At 56.6% G+C, this 16,354-nt stretch overlaps 1 protein-coding gene across 5 annotated transcripts in view; it reads right to left on the bottom strand.

Annotated features, from left to right (window-relative positions):
• Positions 1-16,354, bottom strand: part of LOC102458195 (uncharacterized) — a 46,294-nt gene that overhangs the window by 10,997 nt on the left and 18,943 nt on the right. For all 5 annotated transcript variants that reach the window (XR_016349741.1, XM_089778901.1, XM_089778902.1 and 2 more), the window contains 10 exons: positions 15,743-15,970; positions 11,773-12,003; positions 10,454-10,531; positions 9,017-9,079; positions 8,668-8,724; positions 8,184-8,263; positions 5,937-6,001; positions 3,919-4,142; positions 2,841-3,100; positions 251-379 (listed from right to left, as the gene is read on the bottom strand). Coding sequence is in view for 4 of the 5 variants with exons in the window: in XM_089778901.1 (XP_089635027.1) it covers positions 251-379; positions 2,841-3,100; positions 3,919-4,142; positions 5,937-6,001; positions 8,184-8,263; positions 8,668-8,724; positions 9,017-9,079; positions 10,454-10,531; positions 11,773-12,003; positions 15,743-15,970 (1,415 nt within the window). In the remaining variant the exon portion in view is untranslated. The remainder of the gene's footprint in view (positions 1-250; positions 380-2,840; positions 3,101-3,918; positions 4,143-5,936; positions 6,002-8,183; positions 8,264-8,667; positions 8,725-9,016; positions 9,080-10,453; positions 10,532-11,772; positions 12,004-15,742; positions 15,971-16,354) is intronic.

Raw genomic sequence — 16,354 nt, 5'->3', positions numbered from 1 at the left:
TGCGAGGTCACAGTGCTCCTGCCCACTTCTCTGCAGCACAGCGCCCCTAGCTCCAGGCTGGAAGACTGAGTCAGCAGGGATTCCAGGGGGACAGTGCCCCATACGGAACCCCCCACACTGCTGCCAGCAGCACAGGTCCCCGAGCGGGGCAGCAGCGAGTTGGGCTCAGCGCCGATTCAGAGCGGAGAAGGCTCTGCCCGGACCCCTCCCGCCCAGCGCGCCGGAGCGCCACGTCCACCATTCTACTCACCTTAGGCGTCACCGTTATCGCCGATGGGCTGGACACGGCGCAGCAGGCGCCAAAGCACAGGGGTCGAGTGGTGAAATGGGACTTAGACACAAACCTGGAGCGGCACTTGTCTTCATAGGCCTCCACTGCCTGGGGACACAAGCAGAGTCAGGCCTGGGCGCCACAGAGACACCCCGCAGCGGCCCCTCGGTCAGAGGTGCCAGAGTTCCCTTTCCAGTCTCTGCTGCCGCAGCAGCCATGGCGGGAAGTCGCATGAACGTGCTGCTTGGTTTTAAGGTCTGGACTGGGACCTTGGGAGAAGGTTCGTTACTGGCAGGGTGACAATAATGCAATGTGCTGCAATCGATTTAACACAACCGATTTTACCCTCTCGTATAAACTGACTGCAAGCAGAGGGCATATCGACACTGGGAAATTATTTTGAAATAACTCCCGAACCAACTATTTCGAAATAGCCTGTCCACGTTACAGGATACCCACAAAATTAGTCTGAGGCAGGCTCCATTAATACGGACACGCTGCCTCGACTGAGAGCCCCCGGAAGCCACACCCCCTTTAGCTTACTGGGCATGCTCAGTCGGCTCTAATATAAAAGAGCAGCTCAGCTCAGTTGGGGCTGGCAGCCAGAGGGAGAGGACGTGCCATGTTAGCTCCCTGCAAGCCCCAATGCTCACCCAGAGGCCAGGACGCTATCGCTCAAACTGGTACCAGGACGTCTTCAGACCTCGCTGGGTTTAGGGAGAAGGAGCAGTACCCAAAACACAGAGGGAGGTGGTGAAACCGAAGCCTACCCATGAGCCAAGCAGCAGGAAGCAGCCCAGGCGCAGCAACAGCAACCAGGGTGAGTGAGCTGCTGGCGAGGAGTCTGTGTGGTGCCGTTTGGACTCCTCGCTGATTCCGGAGTGTGAGCAGGCCACTAACAGGGCCCTGTTGTGTGGGAGGGCCTAGACCCCCTTGCTGGGGGATCCGTACTTTGCTCTTACCGACTAACTCTAACAAACTACTCCCTTCGGGGTACAACAGGACTATCGAACGGTGTTGTCCTGACCCCAGAGGGAAACTATAGACTTCAGCCCCGGGTCGTGGGGAGGGAGGGGGGACACTGAACTGAGCAACCTGAGAAAAGGGGGTGAACACTGGAACTCAACCCTTGGGTTGCTTTGGGGAAGGCTGCTGGATGGGCCCTCCTATCAATAGGGGTGAGTCGACGAGCTAATTCCCATGGTGACGAGGCTGCCCTGTGACATCCCTGCACAAGTCGGCTGCAAAGCAGGAAGCCACATCCCCCCTCTCTAGTGGGCTCCCAGCCCTGGGAACCATAAACACCACCTGGCTTCCTCAGGCCTCTTCCTACACCCTGCCAGCCCTCTGGCGTCTCCATGATTTGCTTCCCCTTCGCCCCAAAATGCTTTTATTTCCCCTCCCCCAAAACAGGCCCGGTTAGTTCCAGGATTCTGCTCCGTCCAGTGACTCTACCTCTAATTCCCTTCCCTTGGGGAGGTAAACCCCAACCCTTGCTATTGGCCAGCGCACCTGCTGGGGGTTCTCTCTACAGCCTGAGTCTTGGTTGATGTAACAGAGCCACTGTGGAAAACTGGCATCCTAAACATCACCCTGTACGTGGGCCCACCAGAGCTGTGTCAGAACAGAGGCCGTAGCAAGGCCCTCAAGACACAGGCGGGGCTGTGACTGCACAGAAGTTGTGAAAGAGCAACCGCACCCCAAGAGAACAAGACTCTCTCCTGTGTGAGGGGGCAGCTTGTGGAGCCATGGGAAGTTGCCAGGAGACAGAACGAAGAAAAGCAGGTGCTGGAAGGGGACGCATGCGCTAGACCAGAGCTACTCAACTTTGGAGTCCCCGGGGGCCACAGTGACTCTTGGCACATGCCGAGGGCAGCTACGTAAGTGTGGTTGCCAAATATATGCAAATATATGCAAATAGCTTCTTTCACACGGACAGGCATGAATACAAAGATTAAGGCAAAACTACACAAGACACGGGCCCCATTTAAGTCAGTTCTGCTGCTATTACTAAAATGCAATATTGACCCCCATTTCCACCCACAAGGCAGCACTTTTAATGAGCAGTGACAGTCCAGGAATTTAACTACTAAAACGCCCATCGACAGAAGAGCATTGTATCGACTTGCGATTACAGAGCGTGTTCCCAGCGGAGGCCACGTTCAAAGGATCCCACCCGCGGGCCACGTGCTGAGTCTGCGTAAACCCAAACCGCACCATGGGCCGCAAGCAGACAGGCCGTGGGCCACGTGCAGCCCACACGCCACGTGTTGAGTAGCCCTGCGCTAGGGAGACCCACAGGGACCTTTGGGAAGGAGGGAGGAAGGTCACAGGAGCCGAGGACAAAGCCACCCAGCCCAGATCAGCTGCAAGAGCCGCCTGACACTCCCCCAAGGGAAGGGCACACTTTTGAGGGGCACGGCGGCTGGACTATGTGTGGGAGCCGCACTCCCTTGTGCTGGGTGCGATTACGTGGAAGCGCAACGATGGGTTAGTCTGAGCAACGTGTCTCGTGCGTGCGCCGTGCGCCACCCCGCCAGGCTGTCCCTGAGCTCAAGCCGTGAGCTACCTTGATCCGGGAGCCGTCGCTGGGGATCAGGTAGAGGTGGAGGGTCAGATTCACTCTCTTCTGTGCCTGGTAGAGCAGCACCAGGGAATGGATCAGAGACTTCTTCTTCTTCATCGTCTTAATCTTCCTCCAAATCACCCCGATGGGCGAGAAGCGGGGGTTCTGCAGCACGGCGTCGAACGGCCTCACCCACGTGGGACTCTGCAGGGTCATCCCCTCCTCAAGGAAATGAGCGATCTGCACCCGGGACCTGTCAGCCCCTGTCGGAGGGTCACAACGCAAACGAGGCTCCGTTAGCCTCCGCTGGTTCACTTGCGGCCAGAGAGGCAGCGAGTGCACCTGAGCTCGGGGAACACCCTTCCCTGCAGCTTGGGGGGCAAGAGCCAGACTGGGGGGAGAGGATGTCAAACAACGAGCCGGCCACCATCCACTTCCCCTCCAGCAGGGTGAGCTCAGGCGCCTGCGAGAGGTGGTGGAAGATCAGGGATCAGATGGAGATTGGGGGATGGAGGAAGGAGGGGGACAGACTAGTCTGGCCGGGCAAGGATCCTGGAGCTGGGATGAGTAGCTGGAGGGGGCGGGAACTTAGAACTGGACCAGGGACAGGCTGGGAGGGACGGGGCAGAAGCATCAGTGACCACAAGCCAACACCCCCTCCAGAGCCTGGCATGGAACCAACATTCCCGATTGTCAGCACTTCTCTGCTGCCAGCACGTCGCTGTGAAACCCACCGGTAAGTGTCCCCGCCCCCATCCCACGCTAGAGGCTGATGCTCATGGAAGACGACAATTTACTGTTGCCAACAATTACTTAAGGGCTGAATTACCACTGCGCTGGCAGCCTTACATCTGGCATTTCCTGACTTCCGCATATTCGACTTTGCAACCTTACCATTCTCCTAGAGCACAGGCATTATGAGAATACGTGTCATTACTCTAATCTTTAAGGGCGGGATGATGACTCTTGGGCACTGTTCACTGGGCCATGCTGCTCTAACGTTACAATGAAGATCACCCTTACTGCCAATCCCATTGCAATGGGGACACAGGTCACATGGCCAGGCTGAGTCCGACTGTACCTCTGAGACACAGGAAGTGCGGGAGGTGCACGGCTACCACAGCCTCTGCCGGTTCCACCCGGATGTCAAACAAAGGGCCGGCCACCATCCACTTCCTCTCCAGCGATTCCGTCAGGTGCTGCCTCCAGGAGCCGTATCCATATTGGACGGTCACGGCTGCCCTCACCTCGAACTTCAGTTCGGTTTCAGGGCAACGGAACCAGCCTGGCTGAGAGAAATGAACCCTGCGCGTGGGGGAGACAAGAGCAGAGGAGATCGTTAAATAGATAATGACTTGCACCAAGGCCGCACAGACAGTCAGTGGCAGAGCCAGGGCTAGAAGCCAGAAGCCATGTCCCTCTGCAGCTTAGGCTAGAAGCCAGACGTCCCGATTCCCAGTCCCTCTGCTCCAACCTACTAGGCCTTTCTTCTCAGAGTCACTCAGAATTCAGAGTCCCTCATGCACCAGCCGGCAGGGTCTGTGGGGACACGGCCCTGCGTAACAGGTTAGCAAATTGCCCTGAAGTGTTCGCTCCAGCAAATTAGATGGGTCCATGCGACAGGTTCAGTCACAGAGACCCCCTGAGGTGCTGGAATTACCACTGTGCCTGTTTTCCCGGCCAGCCTGGGCCCCCAAGCACCCAGTCTTGTTGATCCAGCCACAGTGGCCTGCAGCAGCATAGAGCCGGGGACCCAGCCATGCGGAGAGAGCTGCGGCCCTTAACTGAAAACAGTGCAGCGAGATCCCTTTCTCCAGTCCCAATGGGATTTAAGAGAAATCCTTCTTACTCTGTAAAGAATATACGTGATCAGCTCCTAAGCGTTCACCCTCTAACAATACAAGAGAGATTCACCGCTGCTTGATCCTTCCACCCCCGCGTAACAATTATTTGCACTGGGCATATAAAATAAACACAAGTGATTATTATAAAAAGTAGGGGGAGAGCGGTTTTAAGGAATAACAGACAGAACAAGGGAAGCTACTAAGCAAAATAAAACAAAAAACCCCACCAGCTAAGCGCAGTACACTCAGGAAATTTATTACAAATAATAATTTCTCATCCTAGACCTGGAGCTCATTTCAGGTAAAGTTTCCCTCAGGCCAGAGAGGTCCTTTCTGAGCTGGGTCCAGCCACCCCCATTACTGCACTGCTTTTCTTTACAGGCTACCCTTTGGGGGACGGGAGACCGTCCGTAAGGCCAGCCAAAGACTCTATTGTTTACCTTCCTGCCTTATATAGAATTTCCCTGAGGTGGGAAACCTTTGTTTGGCTCCCCCCACCTCCTTGTGAAGAAGGTACCAACGTTCAAGCTAGGTTGCGGTGTCAGATGATATGGTCCCAGGCCCTTGCAAAGCCCCTGCCTCCCGTACGTTAAGGGCTGAACCACACGTCCACGGAAAGATGTATTGTCTGCTAACGGGCCATGAAGCCCCATCTGGCTTCCCCGATGAAGACCCTGAAGTGGAAGCAGGGGGAATGACCGAAAGCCTTGAATATAAAATACAGATCCACAAGGCCACATTCCTAACTTCCGCTACAAAGAACGGATGCCTGCAGCTGTAACCCACACTTTGACCGGGGCACTTAGCTAAGGCTGTAGGGCTCACCCATTCTCCTCTCCCTGTAAGCGGGCCGAGAGCCAGCTGCTTTTATAGCTCAAGCTGTCGAGGCTCCTGCACTGGGTCCCAGGCTTGGTTCTGCCTGTCGGGGGTTACACACGCCCGTAGGATAATCATATCCAGCTAATGGGGGACATGCTCAATGTGGCGTTTCACCGAAATCGTATTCCAGCGAGGTCATTTGCAGTCAAATATATTTCCATAAAGAACGGAGAGCAAGAGCCCCGTCTGCGCCAGCGAAGGAGTGATCTGCGCTAGCCCACATCTAATAGCGTGTTGCTCTGATTGTTGCATGGGTTATATTGACTGCACCCCATCTTTACAGGCCCTTGTGCGCTCGGAGATAGTGTCAGACCTGCGCTCCAGGTTCCAGACAGCTGCCAGTGGCAACACACAACCTCTCAGCCCCAGCTCTCACCTGTACATCTCCTGGTCCCCCTCTGGCTCCTGGATACTCTCTGGTTTTACTTCTACTGCAAGATCCTAAAACACAGGGACAGGCGTTAACTCGGCCCTGGTTGGCATTTCCCCTGGATTTTAATGGGTTGGCTGGACCCCTCTGGTTCAGATTTACACCAGCTTGCTGCTCAGCTGGCCTCTTCCAGATGCACTAAAACTTGCAGGGCTGTTCGGTGGAACGTGCCTTGCGGGAGGGGCTGGGTAAGATTCATGATCCAAACGTTGGGGCTAATTGATCATTGCATCCGTGGGACACCGCCCCCTCTGGCTGGTTTTCCTAAAGCTCAAGCAATGTAGCCATGGATTTCCCACCCCTACCGCTCAGATAGAGTTTAAACCAGAGTGAGGAGCATTGCACGAGGGTCTTCATCATTTGAGAGGCCCTCTTCCAAGTGCAGGAACCCAGAGACCCTCCGGGGAGTGTGACCGATGCTGGGAGTCCATAGGTGAGCCTGCCCTCTGACCAGGGGACTAGTAACACCCTGCCCCCCCCCACACGCACACTTTAACATGGGTGTAGTAGCCTTGGGCAGGTCTGTCAGGGACTATGCTTCATGGTGGGGCAGCTGATAAGGTAAACAGCTCTCCCGGTGCAAAGCACACCTCTGCCAGTGGCCCCAACTTCTTCCCATGGGGGAGGTGAGGTGGGACCCCCCCCTATATTGCACAAAGGGGTCAGAAGGTTGCCAAGCTGAAGGAGATTTTTGATGGCCACCATGCCCGGTCTGAGGGAACTATCTCAGGGCCTCGACCCAGTTTGGACAGCTGCAGTTTCCACAGGGGTGGGAGGGCTGCCGATTGTGCTGAGGGCTGTCTGTGTGGGATAGGAGGCCTCTTCTGTCTGTGTGGCAGGCCCTCGTGTCTTCGCAAGGGGAGACAGGTAGAAGGTCGGGGTCTCAGGACAGGTGCTGTTTACCTGGTCTTCTCTATTGGTGTGTAAGGGCCAAGTGACCGCTCCTGAAGCTTTTAGGGAGCGCAAGCGTTCAGTCTGCTCAGCAAATACAGGTTTGGAGCCTGCATGTCGGAGGTCGTCGCTGTGGCCTGCCCTTCCCTCAGGAATCCCAAAAGACGCAGTTCATAAGCCCATCCCATGACGGCCGCTGTTATTGAACAGCCTGCTGCGTCACCTGTGTCTAAGGAGGTGTGAAGTGCTGTCCACAACGGTTGCTGGCTCTCCTCGAGGATTGCCTAGAACTGTTCTTTTGGGTCTTCCAGCATGTGATCAATGCATTTATTTACTTTGGAAATGCGTTTGTGGCAATACTGGGATTTAAGTGCCTCTTATTTGTTCAACTCTAAATGGTAGAGTGGTTGATAAGTATGCCTGTCACAGGGCTAGGTCCTGCGGCCAAATGGGCCATAGAGAAGTCCTCCAGCTGCCTAGAATGGCTAGGAAGAAACCAGCCAATCAGGGGCCAGGAAGGATTACATAAGAAGTTGCAGGACTAGCAGCAGCTCAGTTGCAGCCCAGACCTGGAAGGAAGAAGGTCGAGGTGACGGACAGAACCAAGCACCGCTCGGCGTGGGGAGCGGTTAGAACGCTATCGCCAGGAGGAGAAGCCATGGAGGCACCACTCTTCTACTGAGTGGGACACAGACTGAGAGAACAGACTGAATTGAGAGTACAGGGGGCACCGGGTTGGGCCCCTGGTAAAGTAAATACCCCGGCAGGGCTGTGATTCGCCAAGAGCGACTCGGCCAGAGGGCTGAGTTGCCAAAGAGGCTTTCGGCATCAAACTGAGCGTGTGCAGGAACCCGCACTTGGCCGGCAGGGACACGGGTGAGGTGCGTGCTGCCCCATTACAATGCCTTACCCCCAGACCTAGCCTCGCTAGTGGGGGATCATTCGGAAGTCGTGCTCTCTTCCCGGTTTCTTGGCACACGCTATTTCGGGGCAGCCTGAATTCTGCGTTCATGAAGTTTTCAGTCAATGAATGGCGCTGTGAGGAAAGAACTCAGGCAGCGCAACGGTTCAGCGGGGGGCGGTTTCCGCAGGCTGGGACTATGGTAAGCAGAGGGAGACTCGGTGAGTGACTGTTCGCGGGGCTGGTATCCAGCCACTCCGCCGAGGCCCTGAGCAGGCGGCCCCAGGGCTGAGGGGGCAGGGAGAAGAGTCGCAGGGGCCTAGTTGAGCGAGACGCGCATTTCAAGGGGGCTCGTTCGAGCACCACACAGACGAGGGGAGCGGAAAGGCCACAAGCCCCACCTCCTCCTCTCTGGCACACCAGTCACACTTGTCCTGTCCCCGGAGGCAGGCCGTGGGAGTCGGATTCCGTCTGGTCTCACCTGTGGCAGAGAGAGGGGTAAAGGCCCTTCCATGGGTCACAGCACCAAATAGCACGCCTCCCCCCACCCCGCCCCACCTGGGAGCACTCGGACCTGGGCATTCCCATTGGCAAGTGGGGGGTTTGCCCGGCTCTGCTGCTGGGTGGGGCCCTTGGGAAGGGGGGTGGGACAGACGAAGGCCGAGTGTGAAAGGGAGGAGAGGGAAGGACGTGGGGTGGGGGGGGTCAGAGGAAGGGGGAGCCCAGATCGATCCCCCAGCCTCTGGAGATTAAACCCGATGCGGGTGACTGGGACAGGGACAGGGGATGGTCAGAACTACAGGCCAAGGGGATATTTGATTTCTCTGCTCCACCACGAACAACCCACCTCTTCCTCACCTCCCCATCCAGTGCAACCTCACTCACCTGCAGCTCCTGCCGCAGAGCCAGGGGAGGGACGGTGGGTCTGTTGGGAGACACTGCCTGGGGAGAGAATTAGGAGCATTTAACATCTCTCCCCCCAGCCCTTTTCACCTCGGTGGCTTGCAAGAAATATCCAAGGAGCCACCTCTGGGATAGGACACGGCCCCTGGCTCACAGCTGCACTAGAAAAGAGTAGGGGGCAGGAAGTGAAATCAGCGAGACCTGGGCTACATGCTTGTGAGTGTCAGGAAAAAAGGGCAAATAGGGCCCACTGATCTCCTGAAGGCAGAAGCGTCTTTGGCTGCAATGAGCCAGCGTGTGTGAGAGATCAGGAGTAGCAGGTTCTACTCACTTCCCGCTGCTTTCATCGCTACCAGAGGACTCGGCACCAACTCAGCCTCTTCCCAGAGGTCTCCTGAGAAGCAAAATGGAAACAGATGATTTGGAACAAGCCAAGCCACTTAGATAGCGACTGGGGGGGGGGGGGGGGGTGTCACTCTGGATTCACACCACCGACAATGGAGTCAGGGCTTTCCATTGTAGCAGGCAGATTCTGCCGATGTCTGGGCCCGGAGGAGAGCTGGCCCAGGGACAGGGGAAAAGGCTGAAGATATACGTGGGGCGTCCATTCCTGTCTCCAGCGTGGGGTGCCCGGCTGGACCTCACCCCCTCCCACCACTTCCAGGGCAGGAAGGGGAATTTGGGTGCTGGAGGGGAATCCCCAGGATCCGCATGGCTGGAGGGACCAGATCCTCTAGGACAGGGGTTGTCCTTGGGGTCATATGGTCTGTTCCAGCCCCCCCTGCTGGCTCACCCCAGCAATGAATTATGGCCACTGGTGGTCAGCCAAGTCCGGAGCAACCCTCAAGACCTGGCTAGAGACAGGAATTCTCTGCAGGGGCCACGCACAATTGCTGAACGTAAGAGGAACGTCATGCAAAGCAGGGACTCGAGTGGATGTTGGCTGGCCCACATGGCCCATCCGCGTGCTGAGTGGCAACATGTGGAGGCCACTTGCAGAAGAACGTCAGCTGGTGCAGGTGAACCCTGGGGAATCAGCTACTGAACGCAAGAGCTGCCATGTTGGGTCTGGCATGGCCCATCCTGCCCAAGGTCTTGTCTCGGACAGTGACCCAAGCCAAGGTTGCGAGGCAGTGCCCAGAACAATTACAGGCGAATTGCCCATCGTCCTCTAGTCGTCAGAGGGTTAGGGTCATACCCTGTGTAGGGCTCTGCCCCAGCCATTCTGACTAATAGTTATTGGCAGACCTGGCTTCTGTGAACTTAAGAGCCTAAGAACGGACAGACTGGGTCAGACCAATGTTTTGTCTGCCAATGCCAGGTGCCCAAGAGGGAAGGAACAGACCAGGCGACCATCAATGGCTGTGGATTGAGATCCGTGGTAGCTGGGTGTTTGACACTTCTAGGAAAGCGAGACAGAGACGTCACCTGACGGGACAGAAGGAACCGACCCGTCCAAGCAAGGCTCATGGGGGAGATGCAAAGCATGGCGAAAGGGCAGAGTTAAGGCCGTTTGGGGTAATGGCATTTCCGGCGACAGTGTTGTTTCCTGATCACACAGAGGCCATCACCAGTGTACTGGGTGAGTCAGCAAGAGTTCCGTAAGGAGCAGGTTGCAACGGGACACTTTCAGGGAAGGTCAGGCAGCAGGGAAGGGACCCGGCCACCCACTACAGGACAACGGGAGGTTTCAGGAGCTCAGTTATTCTGCCGACAAACCTGCTTTGTCCCGTGTGCATCTAACAAAGGGTTAAGGGAACTAACTTACCCGCGGCTCTGGGCCCGATGTTATCATATGGCCCCCACTTCTGCACATGGTAGCCATGCCGTGTGTAGATGCCCTGCTCTGTAGGGAGAGAGGAGGGTGAGCGGCAGAGAGAGAGACTGACAGCATCAGCCTCCTGGAGCTGGAGAGTTCTTGGAGCAGGGGTATTAAAAGGGGGCCTGACACCCCCCAAATGGCCATGGACCCTGCCAGTTTATTCACCTCCTGAACACTTCTGCTCCCACCATGCAATGGGGGACCCCCTCCTCTATGGGGCCCCAAATTCCTTCTCTTCCCCTTTGGGGTCATACCAAAGAGAGTGCAGGGCAACTCCCAGGTGTGGGACCTGGGACACCCCCATATTTGCTCCACCCCCCCCAACCTTACACACCTTACCTGACCCCTGTTCCCTGAGAGATGTGACTCAGACTATGGGGGGGGGGGCGGGCATGGGGCAGCAACAGGGGCTCCCCCCCACACACACACTCACCGTGATGGCGGGAAGCAGAGCTGCTTGGAGCCAGGGCTCCCTGCTCTCGCGACTGCGGTGAAGCAGAGCGCAGCGGGCTGGGAGATGGGCAGCGGGGCAGAGCAGGCTGCCAGGTGTCTCTGGCTGCCGCCGTGGTGACTGGCGGGGGGATCCCTGCTGCCCCATGCCGAGCCCCCCAGGTAACCGCCCAGGCCACCCTGGGCCCCACAGCTCCCATCCATAGGATGGCTGAAGCAGCTGCCACGAGCCTTCCTCCCCCACCCCAAAGGGCAGGGCCTGAGGCAGCCTCCTCGACCCTTCCAATGCTCCCCTCCCCTGCCAGCCCTTCAAGGGAGACACGGTGGGTCTGGGAGCCAACACTGGAGGGGGCAGAGAAGGACTAGACATGAGGGGGGGTGCCCATCACACTGTCCCTGCTGCTCCCTAGCGTCGTGTCCTGCCCCCAGCAAACCCACAGGGCCCAGGCCCGGGAAGGGTTTGAGAGCGGATGTGAAGGGTACAAAGAGTCCTGCAGAGATGGGGCCAATCAGAGCCCCCCGGCTCCCCTCACCCACCCCGTGGCTGCCTCGCTCCCGGGACAAGGAGGGGCAGGGCCTGCAGCTCACAGAGCTCTGGCCCGTTGGGCGCGCGACGCTCCCTTCGGAGGGTGCAGCCGGAGCCGGTTGTGCCTGGAATGCACCCAACAGCACAAAAATACCCCCCCCAACTCTCTGCCCGCCTGTCCCCGACATGGTTCGGAGGGGCTGCTGGGACACCTACGGCCCTGCCCGGATACCACGGCGATGGGCACGTGGCCTGTCACAGCACGGTTTTCCTGGTGGCAGTTTTTTACCCTCCGGCAGTTTGATGAGGCCTCCAATTTCTAGAGAGGTATTCTGGGGGCCCTGGAGCTCGGGGTACGGGCTTGGCATCCCCCACAGTAGCTCTCGGTGTCTCCGTTTCGTCCGGATGGCCTGCAGTTGCCTCTTGTTCAGCACCTTCCCCAGGAGGAAGCTCAGGACTTGGTTGACTTGGGAGACGCGCTGGATCAGCTGCTCTCGGTGCCGGTCCACAAACGGCTTCCCTGGGGACAGGGGCAGCCCCAAACGAGTCAGCGACCGATTTTATGGAGGAGCGTTCTCTCTGCAGAGAGCTCCCCGGCCCAGGCCGTACACAGGGGCACTGACAGCCTCCGCCGGCCCCGGGGAAAGGTGGGGGCCAGCTCCGTGCTCCCAGGAGGGGCGGGATCTCAGGCAGCAGGGGGTGGGGTTGGAGGTAGCCAGCCCTCGGCGCCATCTGGGGCACAGCACCCCCCCCAAGCTTTCTGCGCTGCCTAAAGCATGCCCCCCTCATCCCTCAATGCCACACGGAGCACGGCAGGACGCCCTCTGGCGGGCATTTAGGGGCCGGGGCTCCAGCTGCTGACACTATGATGAGGTAACTGGCTCAGTGGACATGGGAAAGTCAGTGGATGTGATAGACCTTGACTTCAGCAAGGCTTTTGATATGGTCTCCCACAATATTCTTGCCAGCAAGTTAAGGGAATGTGGACTGGATAAATGGATGGTAAGATGGATAGAAAGCTGGCTAGAAGGCCGGGCCCAGCGGGTAGTGATCAACGGTTCGATGTCAGGATGGCGGTCGGTTTCTAGTGGAGTGCCCCAAGGTTCGGTTCTAGGACCGGTTTTGTTCAATATCTTTATTAATGACCTGGATGAGGGGATGGATTGCACCCTCAGCAAGTTTGCAGATGACACTAAGCTAGGGGGAGAGGTAGATACGCTTAAGGGCAGAGATAGGGTCCAGAGTGACTTAGACAAATTGGAGGATTGGGCCACTAGAAATCTCATGAGATTCAACAAAGACAAGTGTAGAGTCCTGCACTTGGGACGGAAGAATCCCAAGCATAGTTACAGGCTGGGGACCAACCAGTTAAGTAGTAGTTCTGCGGAAAAGGACTGGGGGTTACAGTGGATGAGAAGCTAGATATGAGTCAACAGTGGGCCCTTGTAGCCAAGAAGGCTAATGGCATATTAGGATGCATTAAGAGGAGCATTGCCAGCAGATCCAGAGATGTCATTATTCCCCTTTATTCGGCTTTGGTGAGGCCACATCTGGAGTATTGTGTCCAGTTCTGGGCCCCCCCACTACAAAAAGGATGTGGATGCTTTGGAGAGGGTCCAGCGGAGGGCAACCAAAATGCTTAGGGGTCTGGAGCATATGACCTACGAGGAGAGGCTGAGGGACTTGGGTCTGTTTAGACTGCAGAAGCGAAGAGTGAGGGGGGACTTGATAGCAGCCTTCAATTTCCTGAAGGGAGGTTCCAAAGAGGATGGAGAGAGGCTGTTCTCAGTAGTGACAGATGGCAGAACAAGGAGCAATGGTCTCAAGTTGTGGTGGGAGAGGTCCAGATTGGATATTAGGAAAAACTATTTTACTAGGAGGGTAGTGAAGCATTGGAATGGGTTACCTAGGGAAGTAGTGGAGTCTCCATCCCTAGAGGTGTTTAAGTCTCGGCTTGACAAAGCCCTGGCCGGGTTGATTTAGATGGGATTGGTCTTGCCTAGAGCGGGGGGCTGGACTTGACGACCTTCTGAGGTCTCTTCCAGTTCTATGATTCTATGATAAGGGGATGGTTGGATGAAATAACATGATCTTGGTAACTAATTGACCATTCATTATCAGTTGGAAATAGGTCAATGGAGGGATGATAGGAGTTGCTATAGGGAACTTTCTGGGTGTCTGGCTGGTGAGTCTTGCCCACATGCTCAGGGTTTAGCTGATCGCTATATTTGGGGTCAGGAAGGAATTTTCCTCCAGGGTAGATTGGCAGAGGCCCTGGAGGTTTTTCGCCTTCCTCTGTAGCATGGGGTACAGATCACAGCTGGAGGATTCTCTGCATGTTGGGGCCTTCAAAGTATTTGAGGGCTTCAATATCTGAGATCTAGGTGAGAGGATTATTCTGGGAGGGGTGGGTGAGATTCTGTGGCCTGCACTGTGCAGGGGGTCGGACTAGATGATCATAATGGTCCCTTCTGACCTTAAAGTCTATGAGTCTATGAGACACAGTAGCAGCCGTGACAGCTGAAAGCCCCAGGCCCCTTTGACACCCCTCAATTAGCCTCATGCTGCCCCATCGGCAGGCCTGGCTGTACCTCACCACCACACTAGGGCTCCCCAGGTCTCTGCCGGGAGCCCCCGAGCGCTGGGGCCTTGGGAGGAAAGTGCAGCCAGTCTCCCCATTTTCTTGCTGCCTAGACCTTCCTCTCGGGCCCCCCGGCTGCCTGGAACAGCGGCAGCGCGACGCAGGGCGAGAGGGAGGAATCCCCACGACCACCGCCCCCTCGGCCTATTGCTGCTCCCAGCCAGCTGGCGCTCCGCCTTGAGCGGGACCCATGACACGCGCCCTGCCAAGGAGCCTTCCGGCCCCACCACAGACACGGTTTCCGGGCCGTTCCGCAGCCCACACGCCCTGCCTGGGTGCGGAGAAGACTCCAGAACCATCTGGGCCGGGTGGGCACTAACGAGGCGCGGCGGTCAGGGCTTGTGTGGTCTGCTGGGGAACCCTGCCCCAGGACGGGCCGCTCCCCCACGGAAGGCCTCAGGGCTCCCAAAGACCGGCTGCAACGCAGAACCACCCAAGAGGCAGACCCCACTACAGAATAGACCTATAATATAATAGATGGAGATATACCATCTCAGAGCTGGAAGGGGCCTTGAGAGGTCATTGAGTCCAGTCCCCTGCCCTCACAGCAGGACCAAGCACCATCCCTGACAGATTTGCCCCAAATCCCCTCAGAGATTGAACTCACAGGAGCCTGGGTTTAGCAGGCCAATGCTCAAACCGCTGTGCTATCCCACCCTCCGACCTGTGGCTCGATCCAAGCCCAAAGGGCCGAATCCGCAGAGGCCGCCTTTGCCTTCCCTTGGCCTCGCGCCGATTCCCCTCGCTCACAAGAGCGGAAAGGACCTTCCCTCTGTTCAACTCTGAGAGCCCCTCCTGGGCCACGAACTGAGGGAAGAACATTACTGCTGTCTGGAGGGAAGGGAGCCTCACCCCCCACACGTGAAGGGGAATCTCAAAATGCTTCAAGCCTGTGGCAACTTTAAAAAAAAAAAAAAGCAGCCTTATGGCAACTGAGAGACCAACAAAATATCTCCCGTATCATGAGCTTTCCTGGGCACAACCCACTTCCTCAGATGAGCTGGAGTGAAAAAAAACCCCAAACAGGAATCTAGAATGTATAACAGAAAAAGAAAGGGGAGAGGGAGGGAAAGGTACTTGTCATTTTTAGGACTGGTGCTAATTGAGTGGGCTGGAAGGGTCCCATTTTTAGCTTTTGAGGTAACAATGAGGTGTCAAACTCAGGGCAAGCTGGCTTTAGAATGTGCCATCCAGTTAATGTCTTTTTCAAGCCCTGGGAAAGAGTCAAATTTCTATATAAATGTCAGTTCTGCACTCTAATGGGCTGGCAACTTTGAAATCCATTAATTAAGGAGTGCCCAGGCCTCATTTTATGTGCAAGAGCAGCTCCCAGCACCTCTCAAAAGGGATGATGCAGGAGGCACATTGGAGGGGGTAGGGCCAATATTACTTGTAATCTTTTCCAGCTATGTGCAGAATATTTTTTTATGCGCACGGAGGCCTGTGTGGACGTGCACCACCAGCGGAAACAAACCCGAGCTGTGGGCACTCTGCTAATCAACTGGGCAACACAAGTCTCTCTCCTGAGGGGCTGCACAAGCACCCAGCTGACAGGGAGCGCCGAGTAGCGTCCCTGCAGGGGTGGGTTTGGGGAACTTCAATGGTGCCAGTTCCGTACCTTCCAGCTCTTCCACAAGGGCTCGGTTTGTCTCCTTCAGCGCCCGGTAGAGCTGGTCCTTGCGCCCGGTGTCCCAGCTCGGCACCAGCTCGTACAGCCTCCACATCTTCAGCGGGTCCGTGACAACGCTCCGGCACTGCTCCTTGCTCAGCACTTTCCGGCACAGAGCCTCCACGTTGGCGACGCGCTGGATCAGCCGCTCTCGGTGCCTGTCGACAAAGTGTCCCTCTGCGTGGAGGAACGCGTCAAAGCAAACCGTAAACCAGTGCTGGGCCCAACGGATCCTGCCGCTGCTTCTTCCCTGGGGCCCTTGGCTCGGAGGCGGGAGGAAGAGCTGGAGCAAAGCCACCCTGCCCCCCCAAGATGGATCGAGTGTCCAGGATCACATCTCTTCCCCCCTATCCCCTAGCACAAGGGAAATATGCAGGCCCTGATGAGAAATCTCCTTTATTTCTCTAGTCCTTTTTACCTAGGTGACTCAGAGCCACTTGGCTGGTAGAAATGGGGACCGCGGCTCGCCTATAAGAACAGTTCTCTCCGAGGCAGGTCACAGAAATTCTGCAACAGCCGCCCGGCAACACAGCACAAATACTTAAGACAGGAAGAGAGCAG

Source organism: Pelodiscus sinensis, chromosome 5 (genome assembly GCF_052426305.1).
Source record: "Pelodiscus sinensis isolate ZL-2025 chromosome 5, ASM5242630v1, whole genome shotgun sequence".
Lineage (NCBI taxonomy): Eukaryota > Metazoa > Chordata > Testudines > Trionychidae > Pelodiscus > Pelodiscus sinensis.
Note: the sequence above shows the minus strand (reverse complement) of the source record. Positions and strands in the feature narration are given on the sequence as shown.